At 41.4% G+C, this 22,373-nt stretch overlaps 1 protein-coding gene across 1 annotated transcript; it reads left to right on the top strand.

The window, feature by feature from the left end:
• Positions 1–11,884: 11,884 nt before the first annotated feature.
• On the top strand, positions 11,885–12,278 carry PYDC5 (pyrin domain containing 5). Its single transcript, XM_033195328.1, is given in 2 exon segments — positions 11,885–12,081; positions 12,084–12,278. Coding segments are annotated over 2 exon segments (333 nt in total). The 5' UTR covers positions 11,885–11,943.
• The last annotated feature ends 10,095 nt before the right edge of the window (positions 12,279–22,373 follow it).

Genomic DNA, 22,373 nt, shown 5'->3' on the forward strand with positions numbered 1-22,373 from the left:
AGCGAAAAATATACAAAAATTTCTGATAAAGTGAAAATGTGTGAATATATATGTATAAATTATGTAGCTACATTATTAAAGTGACTAAATTTATATTAATCAGGCATTATTTTGAATAAAATCTCTCAATTGTGTACCTATTTTTTAACAATTGAGGGTTCAATTTCCCTCTTTATGACAAAAAGCAGCTTACTATTTTACCTTTCTGGCCTCATTTTCCATACTGTTCCACATATACCAAAGTTTTAGTTGTGCAGAAACATTTATGTCACTTCACACTTTGGAGTATTTGTAGGTGACATTTCTCCTGTCAGTATTGCAAATGTCTTTACCTTGCTAAGAACAATAAGACCTATTGCATATTGTTTTTTCATGATGCAATAGACTGTGGTACATGCATTGTTCACTTGTTTTTCAAATCAACCCTATGCAGCAAAGTTTCCCCTTTTTAGAGAAGACTACTATCTTAGTTGACTTGGGTCTTCTGGATTCTGAGGGTTCCAAGATCAAGGATGGCCAATTTGGTTTCTGGTATGAGCCCGCTTCCTGGCTCGCAGATGGCCATATTTATGCGGGATCCTCACTTTGTGGTGAGAGAGAGAGCACCCTCTGATGCTTCTTCTTATAAGGGTACTAATCACATTATGAGGACCCTACCCTCATAAACTACCCCCCAAAGGCCTTGCTTTCAAATATCATCACATTGGGAGGTTATGGCTTCATCATAGAATTTGGGTAACGTCATCCAGTGTGTAGCAATAATTGAAGCTATTTTCCAAAAACTAAGCGACTAGTGTCGGAGCCAGATTCAAACCAGATCCATCTTATTCCAAAGCCCATGCACTTGACCACTAAGCAAAATTTCTTCCTTGATTTACTAATTTCTACACACATTTTATTCTTTAGCAAGACACCCATATCCTTTTAAGCTTATGTGAATGTCATTTTCTTCATTATCTCTTTACAGATTCTTCACTTAACAATATTAGCACAAGGGCATTGTTTGGGTTCTCATGCTTCCTGCTGGGGCTGGACACTTGCGGTTAAAACACAGGAATCTGATTTTCCCAAAGCCTAAACTCAATTATTTTCTTTTTTTGGAATACTAGCATTTGTCTCTCCAACTCTTACATGAATGAAACCATGAATTCAGATATTGGCTTTGATGTTTTGTCCATTGATTCTCAGTTGAAATTAGAAGTCAAAGTTTATCTCTTTCATCATACTTGGTTTTGTGCTGTTTCCTTTTCCCCACTACATCCATTTTTTTTTTCTGTATTATCTTGTATGTCCCAGATTGTGTTCTACTTAATATATGTATTTTGTGATTAAAATTAAAGTATATTATTATATGATAGGGCTAAAGGCCAATTCAATTCTATAGACAAACTGAGATAAGTGTTAGCAATGCAAAACAATACAGAATTATGGACATACAAGATGGGAGAAGTTTATGGTGCAAATACCTATCGCCTTGGTTCTTTTTTCTTTTTCTTTTTTTTTGGTACTTGCACCAAGGGTGAATGTAGTTAAATAGTTAGGTGGCTGTTGGGAAAATGCCCTGCTGGACTAAGAACCACCCTATATAAGCACAAAGCAAGCTCAGACCAAAGAAGAGGCAGACCACTCCACGCTGGTTGGTAGTCAAAGATCTAGTCAGGAGAAACTTACATAGGAGGCAGTCTTAAGTGGGAGTAAGAGAAGGCAGATCTCCTCCTCTGCAATGCACGTATGAGTAGTCTTTCATACAATGAGAAAAAAAGAGGAAGGAAAAGCCAGTAGGGGGCTGAGGGGTGGGGATAGCTATATTGATAGTGCCTTAAGCCATCTGGTTGCTCTCTTAATCTATTTACTTCCTGCTTAAAAGGATTGTTTGAGTTTCCTTCAATCTGTTCCACATTGCTAAGGAGGGGGAGGATGTTCCTGGAAGCAGCAGTTATCTTGGCGCCAGTATGCATTTTCCAGTGGGACTGCAGCCTCCTATAACTCAATTTGAGGTCAGTTCCCAGAACGCATTTTCACAACAATGCCATTCCTTCCTCTCCGATCTGAATGCTTCTCTCAGCCAATCCTTACTTGAAATTTTGTAGTTTCTGTATTGCAGTTTTGTATTTTACTTTTCCTGTTGCCCAAAACTAATGCCATAAACTCCAGACAACTCTGTTGGCTGAAAGGGCTTCTGTAGTTCTAGGGTCAACCTCTTTACTTTGGAATGGAATAAAAAAGAGACTCAGTGTTGAGGTGGGAGAGGAGAGTGAATACATATGAAAACCTTGGGAGTGATGTGAACCAGTCATGATATACTGTACACAGCCAGAGTTGGCATCAGTCATCTCATGTGTATTGCATGTCACATGGAGAAAATATGAATGAAAAGTTTCTGCCTCATGAAAACTGTTCTCTGACCCTCTCTGTAATGGACACGCATACTTTCCCACTGTCTTAGTCTGTATAGTGCTGCTGTAATGGAATACTATAGACTGGGCAATTTATACAGAACAGAAATGTATTTCTCACAGTTCTGGAGGTAGAAGTCCAAGTTCAAGGCACCAGGAACTGGTGAGGCCCTTCTTGCTGTGTCCTCAAGTGACAAATGGGGTGAATTCACCCCCACAAGCCCCTGTTAAGAGTAGCATTAGGCCGGGCGCGGTGGCTCAAGCCTGTAATCCCAGCACTTTGGGAGGCCGAGACGGGCGGATCACGAGGTCAGGAGATCGAGACCATCCTGGCTAACACGGTGAAACCCCGTCTCTACTAAAAAAATATATACAAAAAATTAGCCGGGCGAGATGGCGGGCGCCTGTAGTCCCAGCTACTCGGGAGGCTGAGGCGAGAGAATGGCGTAAACCCGGGAGGCGGAGCTTGCAGTGAGCTGAGATCCGGCCACTGCACTCCAGACTGGGCGACAGAGCGAGACTCCGTCTCAAAAAAAAAAAAAAAAAAAAAAAAAGAGTAGCATTAATCCGTTTATGTGAGTGAAACTCTCATGATCTAAATACCTCCCATTTGGCCCCATCTCCCAACACTGTTGCATTGGGTACTAAGTTTCAACACTATTTTTGAAGGGAGTAAAAACATTGATAGTTTCTACTTCTCTGGCTTTATCTCTGCTATCTTCATTCTTTATTTGCTTATTTTATCTCAAACTATTCTCCAGAAAGCATTGTTTGAGGATCTTTACTAGATTGATAATTTCTTTGCTCTGATTCATGTCAGGACTTCACTTTTGGCTGTCAAAATTTCCCTTGATATAATTTATCGCTAAAATTGAAGATGAGATTCTCTACTGTTGTCAGTAATGAACTCCTAAACATCTGGTTTTGGGAATTTTTTTTTTTTTCTTTTGAGATGGAGTCTTGCTCTGTTGCCCAGGCTGGAGTGCAATGGCACGATCTTGACTTACTGCAAACTCTGCCTCCCGGGTGCAAGTGATTCTCCTGTTTCAGCCTCCTAAGTAGCCAGAATTACAGGCACGCACCACCAAGCCTGGCTAATTTTTGTATTTTCAGTAGAGACAAGGTTTCACCATGTTGGCCAGGCTGATCTCAAACTCCTGACATCAAGTAATCCACCCACCTTGGCCTCCCAAAGTGCTGGGATTAGAGGCATGAGCCACGGCACCCTGCTGGTTTTGGGAATTCTTACCCCAAATTACTAAAATCTATAATTTACTCAGATTTGCTTAGCAATAAGGGCAAAATTAATTGAAATTTTGATTTCTTAACTTTTTTTTTTCTTTTGGAGATAAAGTCATGCCATGTTGCCCAGGCTGATCTCAAACTCCTGAGCTCAAACAATCTACGTACCTCAGCCTCCCAAAGTGCTGGGATTACAGGCGTGAGCCACCACATCCATCCTTAATATTTTTGCTCAAATTTGGGTGTTAATATATTAAGAAGAGAGAAATAAAATTTACAAGTAATGGAGAAGCGGTGTTTGAATTTTATTTCCTTTCATGTTTTAGATTAAGGATTGACAATCTTTGGTTGAAGGAAAGAAACCTGTTCACACAAATAAGTGTTTCTATATGTTTGAATGTTTAAGGTATCAAGTCATGAGTGTCAGAAATGCAAAATAATACAGTATTGGCCAGGTGCAGTAGCTCATGCCCGTAATCCCAGTACTTTGGGAGGCCGAGGCGGGCCTATCACAAGGTCAGGAGATTGAGACCATCCTGGCTAATATGGTAAAACCCCGTCTCTACTAAAAATACAAAAAATTAGCTGGGAGTGGCAGGCACCTGTAGTACCTGCTACTCGGGAGGCTGAAGCACAAGAACGGTGTGAACCAGGGAGGCAGAGCTTGCAGTGAGCCGAGCTCGTGCCACTGTACTCCAGCCTGGGTGACAGAGTGAGACTACGTCTCAAAAATAAAAATAATAATACAGAATTATGGACATACAAGATGGGAGAAGTTAATGGTGCAAATACCTATCGCCTTGGTCTTTTTGTTCCCTAACTCAGTAACAGGTGGCTAACTGCTCCTTAGGCTGATAGAGCCAAAACGTGATTCCAGCCTAAGAATCACAAAAGAGCAAAACAGAGAAGGGAACAGAGATCAAGCTCCTTTAGAAATTTGGAATATGGCAAGTTATTTCTTCTTAGCTTTATGGCAGTGATTTAAGTATTATGTGATTTTGTAATTGCAGAATATTATGACATAGCCAGAATAAAAGTACAGTTATTGTCTAAATAGGTATTGGATTCACCAGTTAAATTGCCGTGAAAAAAATAACTAATAGCAGAAACATTAAAATAAACCAGGCATTTTTCTATCAGCTTAGTCTGAAAGTTCACACAAATTCAATTTCTTGAAGTTTCCTTGTAATTCACCATGTTTTACTTCCCTCTTAGAATCTAATTTGCACAGTAGAACCATAGGAAGTTGGATTACTCCCACCAGAGATGGAAGTTTCTAAATTTTCCACGTTTATTATATATATGTTATATATTTGGCATAATGCCTTGGATTTTTAAAAGCCTTCTTAACCTTGCTCTCTTTTGAAATTATTCTACAAGTAGATAGATGTGGTTTGTGTTTGGACGAACGGAGGCAAGATGGTGCACTTCTGGGTTCTTCATCACCAACTTTTCCCGCGCGCGTGAAAATGCAGCCAGCGCCCAGGGAAGGTGCAGACCAACCAGGCGTGTGCCAGGTGACGTCAATCCGAAGAGACCAAGATTTACCTGGTCGCACCTGTGGAATGCCCCCGACATGCCCGTGCCCCGCCTATTGCCCTCCCACTCCTAGAAAAGCTGCTCCCGGCCAGTGTGCCACGCGGACTTCCCAGCCCCACTCCTGTCGGGATGTCGGGACTGTATCAGGAACCCCGCCCGAGAGCCCCACCGGGGGACTCTGTCAGCTTTCTTTGCCGGAGGCCGACAGACCTCTCCCTACCCACCTACTTCCCTGAAGCTAGGTGACCAAAATAAATTTGCAGTTTTGCTCCTACCCTTTCCTGCTCTCTGGTTCTTTGCTGCCCTCTCTGGTGGTCTTTAGAAAAAAACAAATCAGTTGGTGCCGAAGACCCGGGAGGAGACCCCTCCTCAGGCCTCTAAGGGTTGAGGAACTTCCTCCTGCTCCCATGCCGCAGATGGACCAGGACCTGAGACCCGCTTCCTTCACTCTCACGGCCTCTCTGGGGTAAGTGCCCTTGTCTTCTCTTTACCTCCCTCAGCCAAAAATCCTGCGCAGGTCTGAGGCCCACTTTTGAGCCACCAAGTGGCTCGGGAGCCCCATTCAGGACGGAGACGTCCGCCTGAAGGTAATCTCCACCTTGGCTCCAAGAGCCTCCAGTCTGTCTCTGGTGGTTCCAAAGGACGCTTTGAAGCCAGGCAGAGATCCACTTCCATTTCCATTGTGTCCATTGTGTAAGTAAAGAGGAAACAAATGGGAAACCCCCCAGTCCAAATTTCCAAAGAGCACCCCCTTAGGGTGCCTCCTAGCCAATTTAAAAACCTTACAGGTCGAACAAGACCTTAGGAGGAAGCGGTTAATTTTCCTTCCCACTGTGGCGTGATTGACCTCAGCAATTTCTGCCAGTGGCTAGGCAAGTGGTCTGAAATTAATTACATACAAGGCTTTTGGGCCTTATGCTCTCGTCCCGACCTGCCCTATACTCCTCCTTCTCTCCCCGCTCTCTCCAACCCCTCCCTTCCTGCCCAGACTCCTCCTCCTTGCTCCTCATCGACTGGCAGCCCACTCGCACCCGTGTCCCCTTCCACGTCCTCAGCCGGCCACCTAGGGTCCCCTATCTCTGCCCACACCCACTCTAAGTACCCTGCTGATGCCCCCATTTCTGCCCCACACCCTCCTACAGTGTTAGCACCTTTGCGAGAGGTGGCTGGGGCGGAGGGGGTAGTCAGAGTACATGTCCCTTTTTCATTGGCCGATCTTTCCAAAATTGAGAAGCGTTTAGGTGATTTCTCAGCTAATCCTACCATATACATAAAGGAATTTAGATACCTTTGTCAGGCCTATGACTTAACTTGGCATGACCTCCAGGTTATCCTAACCTCTACCCTAAACTGACTGAGGTTCTAACCCAGTATACCCGGTTAGATCCGGCCTCCCCCACAGGGGCCACCATTTTGGTGTCTTATTTCATTTCTCAATCAGCTCTTAATATTCGTAAAAAAACTTAAAAAGGTAGAGGATGGTCCTCAGACACCAATACAAGACCTAGTTAAATTAGCCTTTAAGGTCTATAACTCCAGAGAGGAGACGGCAGGCTCGCCTCAAACAGAAGTTACAGCTCCTAGTAGCAGCTTTACAGCCCAGTCGTAACCCCAGGCCAGAGAACACACACCCCGCAGACTCCAAGGGTACAAAAGGAGCCTGCTATAAGTGCGGCAAGGCAGGACACTATGCCAACAGGTGTCCGCAAGGTCCCCGAGCCCGAACGCAGCCTTGCTATAAGTGCAAGGCGTCAGGACATTGGGCCAGTGAATGTCCTAACTCTCGTCCACCAGCAACCCCCTGCCCTGCTTGCCAGCAGGGAGGACACTGGAAGTCTGATTGCCCCACCCTGAGAACAGGTGCTGCGTCTCCACGTGACCCCCTTTCCCAGGATCCTGGGAGCTCCTTCCAGCTCCTACATCTGGATGACGACAACTGAAGGTGCTGAGACTCAGGGACCCCCATCACCCTCGCCGAGCCGTGGGTAACTCTCCTGGTAGCGGGTAAGACAATTAATTTTTTAATCGACAGCAAGGCTACCTATTCTGTTTTGCCGTCATTCTCTGGACCTAGCCTTCCATCCAATATCTCTGTAGTAGGAGTAAGCGGAAAGCCATCCACTCCACAAAAAACTCCATTCCTTAATTGCTGCCTGGCCAATAACTACTTTGCGCACTCGTTCCTCATTCCCAGCTAAAAAGGGCCCCTACTGAAAGCAATCAGTGGAAATCAGTTTGGCTTTCCCCCACTTGCCTCAAACTTACTAAATTTTCTTAACTATGTCATACTCCCCAACCTTGCCAGGACCATCCTTCTGGGTTTTGCCCATATTCCAACAAATGCTTCCATTCCTCATTCCTGTACTAATACTGTGCCTTATTTTATTCTTCATCCGTATGTCCAAATACCAACCATAGGCCCTGACCTTAACAACGCCCCTTAACAGCAGGAAGTAGCCAGACAGACCACGGCGCTCCTTATCACTATTATCAATAAAAGGTTGGACTGTTTGGATGAACGGAGGCAAGATGGTGCACTTCCGGGTTCTTCATTACCAACTTTTCCCGCGCGCGTGAAAATGCAGCCAGCGCCCAGGGAAGGTGCAGACCAACCGGGCATGTGCCAGGTGACATCAATCCGAAGAGACCAAGATTTACCTGGTCGCACCTGCGGAACGCCCCCGACACGCCCGTGCCCCACCTATTGCCCTCCCACTCCTAGAAAAGCCGTTCCTGGCCAGTGCCTCATGCGGACTTCCCAGCCCCACTCCTGTCGGGATGTCGGGACTGTATCAGGAACCCTGCCCGAGAGCCCCACCGGGGGACTCTGTCGGCCTTCTTTGCCGGAGGCCGACAGACCCTACCCACCTTCTTCCCCTGAAGCTAGGTGACCAAAAATAAATTTGCAGTTTTGCTCCTACCCTTGCCTACCCGCTGGTTCTTTTGTGCCCTGCTCTGTTGGTCTTAGAAAAACAAATCAGTTTGATTATAATTCTGCTTTTTATCTATGCTATTTCTGGCTTGAACATCCCTCTTCAAGAATGTGCAGTGAGGACACTTGCTGTATGCATTCTCAGGCAACTCTGGCTCTTGAGTAATCAAGCCATATGGATGAATGGAGCCTGGAAATTAGAGATTCCCAGGGCTGAAGTCTTAGATGGGATGCCTAGAGAGTTGATTCAACATATGTTATTTAACAAATGTTTATTGAGAACCTACTATGTGCAAGATACTACTCTAGGTGGTAGGAGTACAGCAATAAACAGCACACAAATCCTTGACCACAAGGTACTTCTATTTCAGCAGGCTGGCTATTAAACAATAAACAAATAGCAATAGCATTTATACTATAATGTCATATATAATACAATGCTTATATATTACAAGCAGATAAGTACTATGAAGAAATATAAAATGTATGAGGTAATAGACAGTAATGGTATCATGTTCTATTGTGCAGCATGTGTTCATTGAAGGTTGAGCTTAGAAAAAAACAATTAAGCAGAAATCTGAACAGAGTGAAGGAGCAAGCTGTGCCAATATTCTAGGTGAAAAGAAATAAATGATTTGACAAAGAAAAGAATTGCTAATGCTTCAATTATAAGACTACTATATATCTGAGGGTTGGTGTTTTGGAAGCAAATAACACTAGTTTTATTTTTCTTTCCTTTTTAAATTTTTATTTATTTATTTATTTATTTATTTATTATTTATTATACTTTAAGTTCTAGGGTACATGTGCATAACGTTTATATCATGTATAACTCCCCAATGCAATCCCTCCCTCCTCCCCCCTCCCCCTGATAGGCCCCAGTGTGTGATGTTCCCCTTCCCGAGTCCAAGTGATCTCATTGTTCAGTTCCACCTATGAGTGAGAACATGCGGTGTTTGGTTTTCTCTTCTTGTGATAGTTTGCTAAGAATGATGGTTTCCAGCTGCATCCATGTCCCTACAAAGGACGCAAACTCATCCTTTTTGATGGCTGCATAGTATTCCATGGTGTATATGTGCCACATTTTCTTAATCCAGTCTGTCACAGATGGACATTTGGGTTGATTCCAAGTCTTTGCTATTGTGAATAGTGCCGCAATAAACATACGTGTGCATGTGTCTTTGTAGTAGAGTAATTTATAATCCTTTGGGTATATACCCAGTAGTGGGATGGCTGGGTCATATGGTACATCTAGTTCTAGATCCTTGAGGAATCGCCATACTGATTTCCATAATGGTTGAACTAGTTTACAATCCCACCAACAGTGTAAAAGTGTTCCTATTTCTCCACATCCTCTCCAACACCTGTTGTTTCCTGACTTCTTAATGATTGCCATTCTAACTGGTGTGAGATGGTATCTCATTGTGGTTTTGATTTGCATTTCTCTGATGGCGAGTGATGATGAGCATTTTTTCATGTGTCTATTGGCGGTATGGATGTCTTCTTTTGAGAAATGTCTGTTCATATCCTTTCCCCACTTTTTGATGGGGTTGTTTGTTTTTTTCTTGTATATTTGTTTGAGTTCTTTGTAGATTCTGGATATTAGCCCTTTGTCAGATGAGTAGGTTGCAAAAATTTTCTCCCATTCTGTAGGTTGCCTGTTCACTCTGATGGTAGTTTCTTTAGCTGTGCAAAAGCTCTTTAGTTTAATGAGATCCCATTTGTCAATTTTGGCTTTTGCTGCCGTTGCTTTTGGTGTTTTAGACATGAAGTCCTTGCCCATGCCTATGTCCTGAATGGTACTACCTAGATTTTCTTCTAGGGTTTTTATGGTATTAGGTCTAATGATAGGGAATCATTCCATATTCTCTGTATGATAAGCAGGAAGTTGGCATAAGAAAAAGCAGAGCTCTTGGATTCAGAAGACTTGAATTCAGTAATTTGTACTGTCTTTTACTAGCTGTTTGGTTTCAGGTAACTCATGCCACCTAATTTAAAATGTAGTAATTGGGAGACTATAATAAATGCTAACTGTCTTGTATCAGGCATACCATGCTGTGTATTTACAACCCAGAGATAGGAATTATCATCCCCATCCAGAGATAATTAGATGTTCCCTCAAGGTTTTCTTTTCCTTGTGTCTTCCAGACTCTGTGTGAAAGCACTTTGTACACAGTAAGGTGCTATCCAGTGTCAGCTATTATGCATGGTACAGGGCCATGCTTCTCAACTACAGTGTGTATACCCCTGGGTCATGAAGTCACCAAATCAATTGTCTGCATTTTCTTTGGGTATACATTTTACGCTATAGCAAATACTTTAAAATGTGTTTTAAGTAAACAGATATTGTGGAATAAAATGTAAATTTTATATTTATGTGATAAAAGCTGTCTCAATTTTCTTATATATAAATTGTTATTGATATGTGAATGTTAGCACATAATAGGATTATAGGAAGGTTGCATTCTTATAGATAAGTAGGAAACATGCTGAGTTGACTGTGTTTAGCATATAATAGATGCTCAGGAAATGCAAATTTCCTTCTTTTCTTTCACTGGTAAGACTGGGACGTTCAGGTGGTTTAATCATTTTAAGTATTTGAAATGTGTTCCTTATTTTGAAAATGTTCCTTATAATACTTTTAGTTTTCACTTATACATTCTACATGTATAAGTGGAGTTTCTCTAGTTATCACCTGCCTATAGGAAAAAATAATAAGTTCATATTAAAAGTAATAACTCAGAATTTATTAACATTGTCTATCAATGGGAGCCTCCCCTAAAAGTCACAGTTGGTTATCTTCAGTTCATAAACATCCTTTCTTGTTCTTGGCTGAAGTCCTCTACCACATAGGTTGCTACTTTTAAAGTAAAATTACTAAATACTGGGAATTTTGAGCACCTATTCGTATGTGTGTTGGGCATTTGAGTAATGTGGTTATTCATATCTATTGTCCATTTTCACATGTGCTGTACAAATAAGACAATGTGTACTTCTATATGCAATCTGAATTATATACATTGCCTATGTTTTCTTTCAGGATTTGGAAGTATTTGTTATGTTTATTTTTTCTTTTTTATAAAGAAATTTAGAGTTTACATGCAGTCAAATTTAATAAACTTTTCCTTCCTGACTTGTACCTTTTGTGCTTAAGGCACCATCCCTTACCTCAACATAGTGAGATTATCCTGTTTTCTTCTAATGGGTTACTAGTCACATTAGGTCTTCAATGTGCTGCACACTTTAAATAACCAGATCTATGTGACTCGGAGGAAAACTGACTCATCAACCAGGGGATGGCACTGAGCCATTGATGAGGGATCCACCCCCATGAGCCAAGCACTTCCCGTCAAGCCCCACCTCCTACACTGGGAATCACATTTCAGCATGAGATTTGGAGAAAATAAATATCCAAACCATATAAATATGACTCCAAAAACATGATCCATGAAAGAAGAAATTGAAAAATTGAGCTTTATCTACTGTATACATGTCAAAAAATTTAAATTGTACCCCTGAAATATATGCATTGTGTTGTATGTCAGTTACACCTGAATAACTCTGTTTTAAAAATATCGGGAAAATGGATCCCATTTTCTAAGAATCCCGGAGGTGTTTTGGACCCTCTGAAGATGTCTTTCCCAGGAAGAAGGACTAACTTGCTTAAAAAGATCTTTCTTATATTTCACCAAAATCTCTTTTAGTATACTGTAAACATCTTATTTTCCCTTTAAAAAATAGTAACAGCTCACATTGCTTTATTTTGAACGTTGAATCACTTTTGGTGGTATAATCTTACATAGTTTGGATTCCTTATAAGCTGATCCTAAAGTCATGAGATGGAGAGTAAATATTAAGGAGACACTCTTGCTAACCCGCCTGGATAACATCACTGATGAGGAACTGGATAGCTGTAAGTTCTTTCTTCCAGATGAGTTTAATATTGCCACAGGCAAACTACACACTGGAAACAGAGCACGAGTAGCCAACTTGATGATTTAAAATGCTGGCCTGGTGTCTGCAGTGAGGAAGACCGTATTTTTCAGAAGTTGAATTATATGCTTGTGGCAAAATGTCTTCGGGAAGAGAAGGAAACGGGTATATGTGGGAGTCCCACATCTCAGTTAAGACTTGGCCTTTCCTTTCATGGCATTTCTGGGAATTATTGATGAGGGAAACGGGATGGCACTAAGATATTCATGAGGGATCCACCCCGTTATCCAAACACCTCCCATCAGGCCCCACCTCCAACACTAGGGATTGCATTTCAGCATGAAAGTCCCCCAGGGAACGCTGCTAGAATTTGTTTGCTAACTTAGTACACTAGCCTTGTTCGTTACCCTCTTTTACGGAAAAATCACTCCTAGGAAGTGTTTGTTACAAATTCCACAAATCCAACCCAGCCTTTGTTTGCATCTCTTGTTCCAGCCCTTAGGGCTGCCACTTCCATTAGTCATCTTTTCTCTTCTCCAGTTCAGTTGCAGCAAACATGAACTTGGAATTTCAATCTCAACTTCTCAAAACCTCCTTTACACGGTTTACCAAAGATTTGAAGAGAAAGGAAAGAAATCATAGCACTGGAAAAAAATAAACTGGGATACTAGGTCATTTTGTTCTCCCATACAGCCTGCCCATTCTTCTCCCTGTCCCCTGCCTGCTGTGGTCCCAGACCATCCTTTCTTCTTCAAGGGAGTCTTGTATTCGTACATCCGCTCTTTCAAGTTCAAATATTATTTATCCTTCTATTTCCTTCCACTAATGACAACATAAGCTACCCGCACACAAAACCTGTTTTTATATCATTGGACAAATCATTGAATGTCTCCATCTTATCTGCATTTTGCTTACATTTCTGGTTTTTTTCTCTATGTGCAATTAATATATCCTTTATTTATGTCTGTATGATTAAAATTGACCAACAAAGGAGCATCTCACACAAGGATCCCCCAAAATGAGAGCCTCCAAATGTAACAATTTAGAGATTTTTAAGTTCAACTCTAACAGCAAAGCCTATGACATCTTTTGCTGTGTGTGTGTGTGTGTGTGTGTGTGTGTGTGTTTGTGTGGGAGCCCGTGCGCGCGAGCACGCAGGCACGCAACATGGATAACATGGTTTCTACGTTCACGTGATTTCTATGAAGGCGAGATGAGACCGTGTAAGTGATGATATAAGCCATAGTTCTATACAGATATAAACTGTTAGGCAATATTTAAGGCGCTTTAGTGAAAGGGCTGGTTGTCTTATGCATTATATTTTCCTAGTTTATTCAGTCAGAAAGTGTAGTGCTTAGGTATTGCCAGAAGGTGGCAGTAACTTCACATAATGTGCGGAAGCAACTACCCGACCTGCAGAAATCAATTAAGTTCCTTTACAGCTCTAAATTTCTATTTTAGATCACTCCTAGGCCTACTTTGAAAATAGCAAATATATTTATTTGTGCCCCATGCTACCCTTAACTATCCCTGGAGGAAACCAGATTTTTGTTGTATTTTCTGTAGGTTTCAACTTTCATTCCTTGTTGAAAGTTCTTTCTGCATAACCATTGCTATGCCTGCACATGGAGCACTGTATAGTATTCTACCCACGACCTCACCTCATGCAAGATAGAGGAGATCTGGAGAAATCTTTAGTGAAGAAAATTAATAATTATTTTATGGGAAAGGTCAGTAGATGGAGAGACAGATGACAAAATATGAGCACATTTAAGCCTGGAAAAAGGAAGCTGAGCTAGCTTATGATCAAATTCTATAAAAGTGTTGTAAGATTAACATAGAAAGTTGAAAATGATAAATGAAATAATAAGTGAGACATCTGCACATGATTATCAATGAAAAAGAGATTTACAGTGGGCAGACATACTCGTCCACAAATACTGCATCTGTGCCACTGTGTGTGAGATGAAATATGGCTGATGTGACGTGGTAGAACGATAGGTTGATTCTCTTGGCCTCCCTTGACTCTGTTTTTTCTCCTGTACTCTCAACACAGAAGGGAGATTTTATCTTCATACCTCTCTGAAACCAGTTTCATGGAACTAAATTACCTTTGAAAGTTAGTTTTACTAATTCTTAGTAGACATTCCTCTACACTATCCCTGACAGAGTCTATGACTTTCTATTGCTTGAAATGTCGTGATATATTGTTAGATATATAGTTTACAAATATTTTATCCCCTTCTGTAAGCTGTCCCTTCATTCTGTTGATTGTATCCTTTACTGTGCAGAAGTTTTTGAGTTTGATGTAATCTAATTTCTCCATTTGTGCTTTTGCTACCTGTGCTTTTGAGGTCTTATTCAAACAATTCTTCAAACAATTCTTATACCAATGTCTGGAGACATTTTCTCTATGTTTTCTTCTGGTAGTTTCATAGTTCTGGATCTTATCTTTAAGTCTTTAATTCATTCTGAGTGACTTTCACATGTTGTGAGAGTTGAGTCTAATTTTATTCTTCTTCATGTGATTATTCAAAACATGTAAGGAATTCAAAGAACTCAATACTCGATATAAAATAAACAAAAACAAAATAAAATAACTTGATTACAAAGTAGACAAAAGCCTAAATAGACATTTATCAAATGAAGCCATACAAATGGTTACCAGGTATATGAAAAATGCTCCACATCACCAAACATTGGGTAATGCAAAGTAAAGCCATAATGAGATTTCACCCTCTCCCAGTTTGAACAGCTGTTATCAAAAAGACAAGCGATAACAAATGTCAGCAAGGATATGGAGAAAAGGGAGCTCCTTACACTGTTGGTGAGAATGTAAAGAGCCATTATGGGAAACAATATGGAAGCACCTCAAAAAATGAAAAAGAGAAATACCATATGATGTAGCAGTCCCGCCACTGGGTTTATAGTAAGTAGACATGAAATCAGTATGTTGGAGAGCTCTCTATACTCTCATATTTATTGCAGCACCATTCACAGTTATGAATGGCACTATTCACAATTCACATTGATTCATGTGGATTCAGTCTAAGTGTCCACTAGTGGATCAGTGGATAAAGAATATTTGGAGGCACACACTGACAGACATACAGATGCACTTAAATTTATACGAAAAATCACTGGACCTCGTTGCTAACTTCCATTACGGCAGAATGCAGAACAAACCATGGGATTCTTTCATTGCCAAGTTCATGTGACCCTTTCCATATGGTCAACACCAGACCAGAAATTTAATCAGTTCCAGCCCAAGTGTCATCACCCAAATGTGAGAAGGCTGCCCACTACTCAAAGGTTTTCAATTAAGATAGGTACTCTTTCCTGGAACATGTGACATGAGTATAGACAATTGTGTTTCAGTTTGGGAAGATAAAACTTTTTTGGATAGAGGAAGAAAGCCCGGGTCTGTGCTCTCAGGGTAGTCTGTGGATATTGAAAGTGTGGTTTGGGTAAGACGGTACTTGGCAGAAAGGACATCCAGGCAGAATCAGTGCACATTCAGTGCAAAAGGTTTTAGTCGCCAAATGGCCCTTTGTGAGGAAGGCTAGGCACACTGCTTTCAGCAGCTCTGGCCAGTTCTAGCTGAATCTACAGAACCTGACAGGGCAGGATTGATGAATCCCTAAATTAGAAACACCTGGGTGTCAGGTAAGTGAAGACTGCTTCACACATACAAAAAGTATGGAGAAAGACGTGTGGCCTATCAACCAAAAGTAAAATCCTAAGCCCCTCACTGACTGAACAGACCCCTTCTTGGCCAAGGGGACCCAAGGAAAATATGAAAACTGAGTTCCTGGCCATGCTGGGTGGGAGGTCAGACACATCTCATTATACCCTGCCTCCATTTTATGGTTTAGACACAACAACTGATCAGCATTGTTAAAACAGAGATCATGAAACTGACAGAACACACTCCTCATGGTGAAAAAATACTAAATGATACACAGGACCTAGGGCCATGCCAGGCAAGGATTAATTCATGAACTCCAACACTTAAAGAATAAACAATGTTCTAGTACTTCCAGTACAGGCCAGAGGAATTAGGCAAGAGAAAAAACAATACAGGGCAAGAGTAAGTCAAACTATCTTTTTTTTGCAGATAACATGAATATCTAAAAAATCATAGTCTCAACCCCAAAGCTCTATCAGCTGATAAACAACTTCAGCAAAGTTTTAATATACAAAATCAATGTACAAAAATAAGTAGTATTCCTATACACCAACAACTGCCAACCAGAGCACCAAAACACGAATGCAATCCCATTCACAACTGCCACTAAAAGAGTAAAACACCCAGGAATACAGCTAACCAGGAAGGTGAAAGATTTCTACAATGAAGGTTATAAAACACTTCTCAAAGAAATCTGAGATGACACAAACAAATCAAAAAACATTTCACGCTCATGGATAAAAATAATTAATTTCATTAAAATGGCCATACTGCTCAAAGTAACGTACAGATTTAATGCTATTCCTATCAAATTACCAATGACATTCTTCACAGAACTAGAAAAATCTACTCTAAAATTAATACAGAATCAAAAAAGAGCCCGAGTAGCCAAGGCATTCTTAAGCAAAAGGAATAAAGCTGGAGGCATCATGTTACCTGACTTCAAACCATACTACAGGGCTACAGTAACCAAAGCAGCATGGCATTGGTACAAAAACAGATACACAGATCAATGGAACAGAATAGAGAACTCAGAAATAAGGCCGTACACCTACAACCATCTGATCTTTGGCAAAGCTGACAGAAGCAAGCAATGGGGAAAGGACTCCCTATTAATAAATGGTGCTGGGAGAACTGGCTATCCATATGCAGAAGATTGAAACTAGACCTCTTCCTTACACCATATACAAAAATCAACTCAAGCTGTATTAAAGACTTCAACGTAAAAATCCAAAACTATAAAAATCCTGGAAGACAACTTAGGCAATACCATCCTGGACATAGGAATGGTCAAAGATTTCATAACAAAGATGCCAAAAGCCATCATAACAAAAGCAAAAATTGAAAAATGGAATCTAAATAAATGTAAGAACTTCTGTACAGCAAAAGAAACTATAAACAGAGTAAACAGAAAATATATAGAATAAAAGAAAATTTTGCAAACTATGCATCTGACAAATGTCTAATATCTAGCATCTCTAAGGAATTTAAACAAATTTACAAGAAAAAAACAAACAACCTTGTTGAAAAGCAGGCAAAAATATGAACAGATGTTTTTCAAAGAAGACATATGTGTGGCCAAAAAGCACATGAATAAAAGCTCAATAGGACTGATCATGAGAAAAATGCAAATCAAAACCACAATGAGATATGTCTCACAACAGTCAGAATGGCTATTATTTTGTTTTTAATTTTTTTTTTTTGAGACAGAGTCTCACTGTGTCACCCAGGGTGGAATGCAGTGACACAATCTCAGCTCACTGCAACCTCTGCCTCCCAAGTTCAAGCAATTCTCCTGCCTCAGCCTCCCTAGTAGCTGGGATTACAGGTGCCCACCACTGCGTCCGGCTACTTTTTATATTTTTAGTAGGGACAGGTCTTTGTCCTGTTGGCCAGGCTGGTCTTGAACTCCTGACCTCAGGTGATCTACCCACCTTGGCCCCCCAAAGTGCTGGGATTACAGATGTGAGCCACTGCCCCTAGCCAGAATGGCTATTATTAAAAAGTCAAAAAATAGCATGCTGGCAAGGTTGTAGAACAAAAGGAATGCTTATACACTGTTGGTGGGGTATAAATTAGTTGAGCCATTGTGGAAAGAGGTGTGGTGATTTCTCAAAGAGCCAAAAACAGAACTACTATTCAACCCAGCAATCTCACTACTGGGTACATACATGAAGGAAGATAAATCATTCTACCATAAAGACGCACACATGTGAATGTTCATTGCTGCACTATTCAAAATGGCAAAGACATGGAATCAACCTAAATGCCCATCAATGGTAGACTGGATAAAGAAAATGTGGTACATATACATCATGGAATACTATACAGCCATAAAAAGGAATAAGATTATGTCTTTTGTGGGAACATAAATGCAGCTGGAGGCCATTATCCTTAGCAAACTAACATAGTAACAGAAAACCAAATACCACATGTTCTCACTTATAAGCAGGATCTAAAAGATGAGAACTTAAGGACATAAAGAAGGGAACAACATACACTGGGGTTTACCTGAGGGTAGGGAGTTGGAGGAGGGAGAGGATTAGAAAAAAATAACCATTGGGTACTAGGGTACCCAATTTTGTCTGTTGTACAGACAAAATAATCTGTACAACAAAACCCCTGTGACATGAGTTTAACTATTTAACAAACCTGCACATGTACCCCTGAACCTAAAATAAAAGTTTAAAAAGGATAAACTATGGTCTGTGACAAAGTTATTTTTTTTAAATCTCTAGCAACTAGACAAGCATTGACCTTAAAATAAGCAATATTAAAACTATTAAAACTCATCCATCTCACAGGTGCTGATTAACTGAGCCCCTCTTCCATCAGCCATAGCTACAGCTTTGATGGGACAAAAGACTGATTTCAATATTGTTATCCTGATAAGAAGACGACCAAACATGGACTGGCTTGCCAGTTTGCAGAGACTGTGCACTTGTGTACCTTTGTGTCCTGAAAAGATCTTTGATGTATATGTTCTAATTGTAATACATTTCAATGTTAACTCTACACCACAAAGTGAACATGGGTCATATGCTACATGCATGTTTGTTCAATATGCATGTGCATGTGTCAAGACCATTGATTAGTTCATTCTCACACTGCTAAAAGCATATGCAAGACTGGATAATTTATAAAGGAAACAGATTTAATTGACTCACAGTTCAGCATGGCTGGGAGGCCTCAGGAAAATGACTATCATAGCAGAAAGCACCTCTTCACAGGGCAGCAGGAGAGAAAATGAGTGCCAAGCACAGGGGGAAGCCCCTTATGGAGCCATCAGATCTTGTAAGAAGTCGCTCACTGTCACAAGAACAGCATGGGGGAAACTGTCCCCATGATTCAATTACTTCCCACTGGGTCCCTTCCATGACACATGGCAATGATTACAATTCAAGGTGAAATTTGGGTGGGGACACAGAGCCGAACCTTATCAGTTAGCCCATGGCTCCTCCCAAATCTCATGTCCTCACATTTCAAGACAATCATGCCCTTCCAACAGTCCCCCAAAGTCTTATTCCAGCATTAACACAAAAGTCCAAGTCCAAAGTCTCATATGATACAATACAAGTCCCTTCTGCTTATGAGTCTGTATAATCCAAAGCAAGTTAGTTACTTCCTATATGCAATGGGGGTACAGACGTTGGGTAAATACACCCCTTAGGAATGGGACAAATTGGCCAAAACAAAGGGTCTACAGGCCCCATGCAAGGCCAAAATCCAATAGGGCAGTCATTAAACCTTAAAGTTCCAAAATGAGTGATCTCCTTTGACTCCATGTGTCACATCCAGGTCATGCTGCTACAAGAGGTGGGTTCCCATTGGTTTTACCCCTGTGACTTTTTTACCCCCTTCTGGCTGCTTTCACAGCTGGCATTGAGAGCCTGTGGCTTTTCCAGGTGCATGGTGCAAGCTGTTGGTGGATCTATCATTCTGGGGTCTGCAGGACAGTGACGCTCTTCTCACAGTTCCACTAGGCAGTTCTCCAGTGGGGACTCTGTGTGGGGTATCCAACCCCACATTTCCCTTCCATACTGCCCTAGCACAGGTTCTCCATGAGGGCTCTGCCTCTGTAACACACTTCTTCCTGGACATCCAGGCTTTTCCCTACTTCCTCTGAAATCTAGGCAGAGGTTCCCAAATCTCAATTTTTGACTGCTGTGCACCTGCAGGCCCAACATCACATGGAAGCTGCCAAGGCTTGGGGCTTGCACACTCTGAAGCAACAGCCTGAGTTCTAAACTGGTCACTTTTAGCCATGGGTGGAGTTCCTGGGACACAGGGCACTAAGTCCCTAGGCCGCACAGAGCAGGACACCCCTGGACCCAGCCCAGGAAACCATTTTGCCCTCCTAGACCTCCAGGCCTGTGATGGGAGGGTTTGCCTTTATGGTCTCCGATATGCCCTGGAGATATTTTCCCCATTGTATTGGTGATTAGCATTTGACTCCTCCTTACTTACACAAAGTTCTGCTGCATGCTTTAATTTCTTTCCAGAAAATGGGTTTTTCTTTTCTATTGCATCACCAGGCTGCCTATTTTTCAAACTTTTATGCTCTGCTTCCTCTTGAATGCTTTGCTGCTTAGAAATTTCTTCCACCAGATACCCTAAATCATCTCTCTGAAGTTCAAAGTTCCACAGATCTCTAAGACAGGGACAAAATGCTGCCAGTGCTTTTGCATAGCAAGAGTGACCTTTACTCCAGTTCCCAAAAAGTTCCTCATCTCCATCTGAGACCACCAGCCTGGACTTCATTGTCTGTATCACTATCAGCATTTTGGTCAAAACCATTCAACAAGTCCAGGAAGTTCCAAACTTTCCCACATCTTTCTACCTATGAGCCTTCCAAATCTCTAGGAAGTTCCAAACTTTCCCACATTTTTCTATCTTCTTCTGAGCCCTCCAAACTTTTCCAACCTCTGCCTGTTACCTATTTCCAAAGTTGCTTCCACATTTTCAGTTATTTTTACAGCAGCACTCCACTCTTTCCCAGTACCAACTTGTATTAGTTCTTTGTCACACTGTTAATAAAGACATACCTGAGACTGGGCAATTTATGAAGGAAAGAGGTTTAATTTACTCACAGTTTAGCATGGTTTGGAAGGCCTTGGGAAACTTACAATCTTTGTGGAAGGCACTTCTTCACAGGGCGGCAGGAGAGAGAATGAGTGCTGAGCAAAGGGGGAAGCCCCTTATAAAATCATCAGATCTCATGAGAAATCAGTCAGTATAACAAGAACAGCATGCGGGAAACGGTCCCCATGATTCAGTTACCCTCCCACTCGGTCCCTTCCATGGCACATAGCAATTATTACAATTCAAGGTGAGATTTGGGTGGGGACACAGAGCCAAACCTTATCACTTAGCCCAGAGTTCCTCCCAAATCTCATGTCCTCACAGTTCAAGACACAGTAATGCCTTTCCAACAGTCCCCCAAAGTCTTAACTCATTCAATCATTAATACAAAAGTCTAAGTCTAAAGTCTCATCTGAGACAAGGCTAGTCCCTTCCACCTATAAGCCTATGAAATCCAAAGCAAGTTAGTTACTTCCTAGATATAATGGGGTTACAAGCATTGGGTAAATACATTTGTTCCAAATAGGAGATATTGACTAAAACAAAAGCACTGCAGACCCTACGCAAGTCCAAAATCCAATAGGGCAGTCGTTAAACCTTAAAGTTCCAAAATGTTATACTCCATGTCTCACATCCAGGTCATGCTAATGCAAGAGATGGGCTCCCACAGTTTTGGGCAACCACCTTCATGAATATTTATTGCTCTTTCTGTAACCTGTTGAATATGTATGTTTAGTCAATCTAGTCATCATAAAGTTCTTACCCCACCCCTCCTGCTTTGAAGTACCTGTCTCTGGCCTTGGTCAGAGACAAATTGTGTATATGTGTGTGCGTGTGTGTTTCAAGTGAACAAACTTGACATACACTACTGAGCTCTAAAGTGAAAGGCCAGTAGAGAAAACCAGGTCAGAGGTCATTTGCTTTACTCAACTAGCACAGGTGGATGGAATATGCCTACTGCCCTAATGGAGTGAGGCAGGTCTACACATGTGCAGACTGATAAAGGAAACAGAGAACAGAGCCCTGAGGTGCTGGTGTGGGCATCACATTTGCAGCACTGCTAGCTTTTTGGTCAGCCTTTGCATTTAAAGACAAAGCTGATAAATGTACGACTATGTAATAGACTTGTGTTTGTGTTTGTTATCCTGTTGTTTTTTTGTTTGTTTGTTTCATTTTTGAGACAGTGTCTCACTCTTGTTGCCCAGGCTGGAGTGCAATGGCACCATCTTGGCTCACCGCAACCTCTGCCTTCCGGATGCAGGCGATTTTCCCTCTTCAGCCTCCTGTGTAGGTGGGCTAATAGGCATCTGCCCCATGCCCAGTCAATTTTTGTATTTTTAGTAGAGATGGGGGTTTCACCATGTTGGCCAGGCTGGTCTTGAACTCCTGGCCTCAAGTGATCCACCCACCTTGGCCTCCCAAAGTGCTAAGATTATAGGCATGAGCCACCGTATGTGGCCAAAGATTTCTTTTCTTTTCCTTTTCTTTTTTTTTTTTTTGAGACAGAGTCTCACTCTGTCACCCAAGCTGGAGTGCAGTGGCACCATCTCAGCTTACTGCA

This window comes from Trachypithecus francoisi, unplaced genomic scaffold (assembly GCF_009764315.1).
Source record: "Trachypithecus francoisi isolate TF-2019V2 unplaced genomic scaffold, Tfra_2.0 Lachesis_group5, whole genome shotgun sequence".
Taxonomy (NCBI): Eukaryota; Metazoa; Chordata; class Mammalia; order Primates; family Cercopithecidae; genus Trachypithecus; species Trachypithecus francoisi.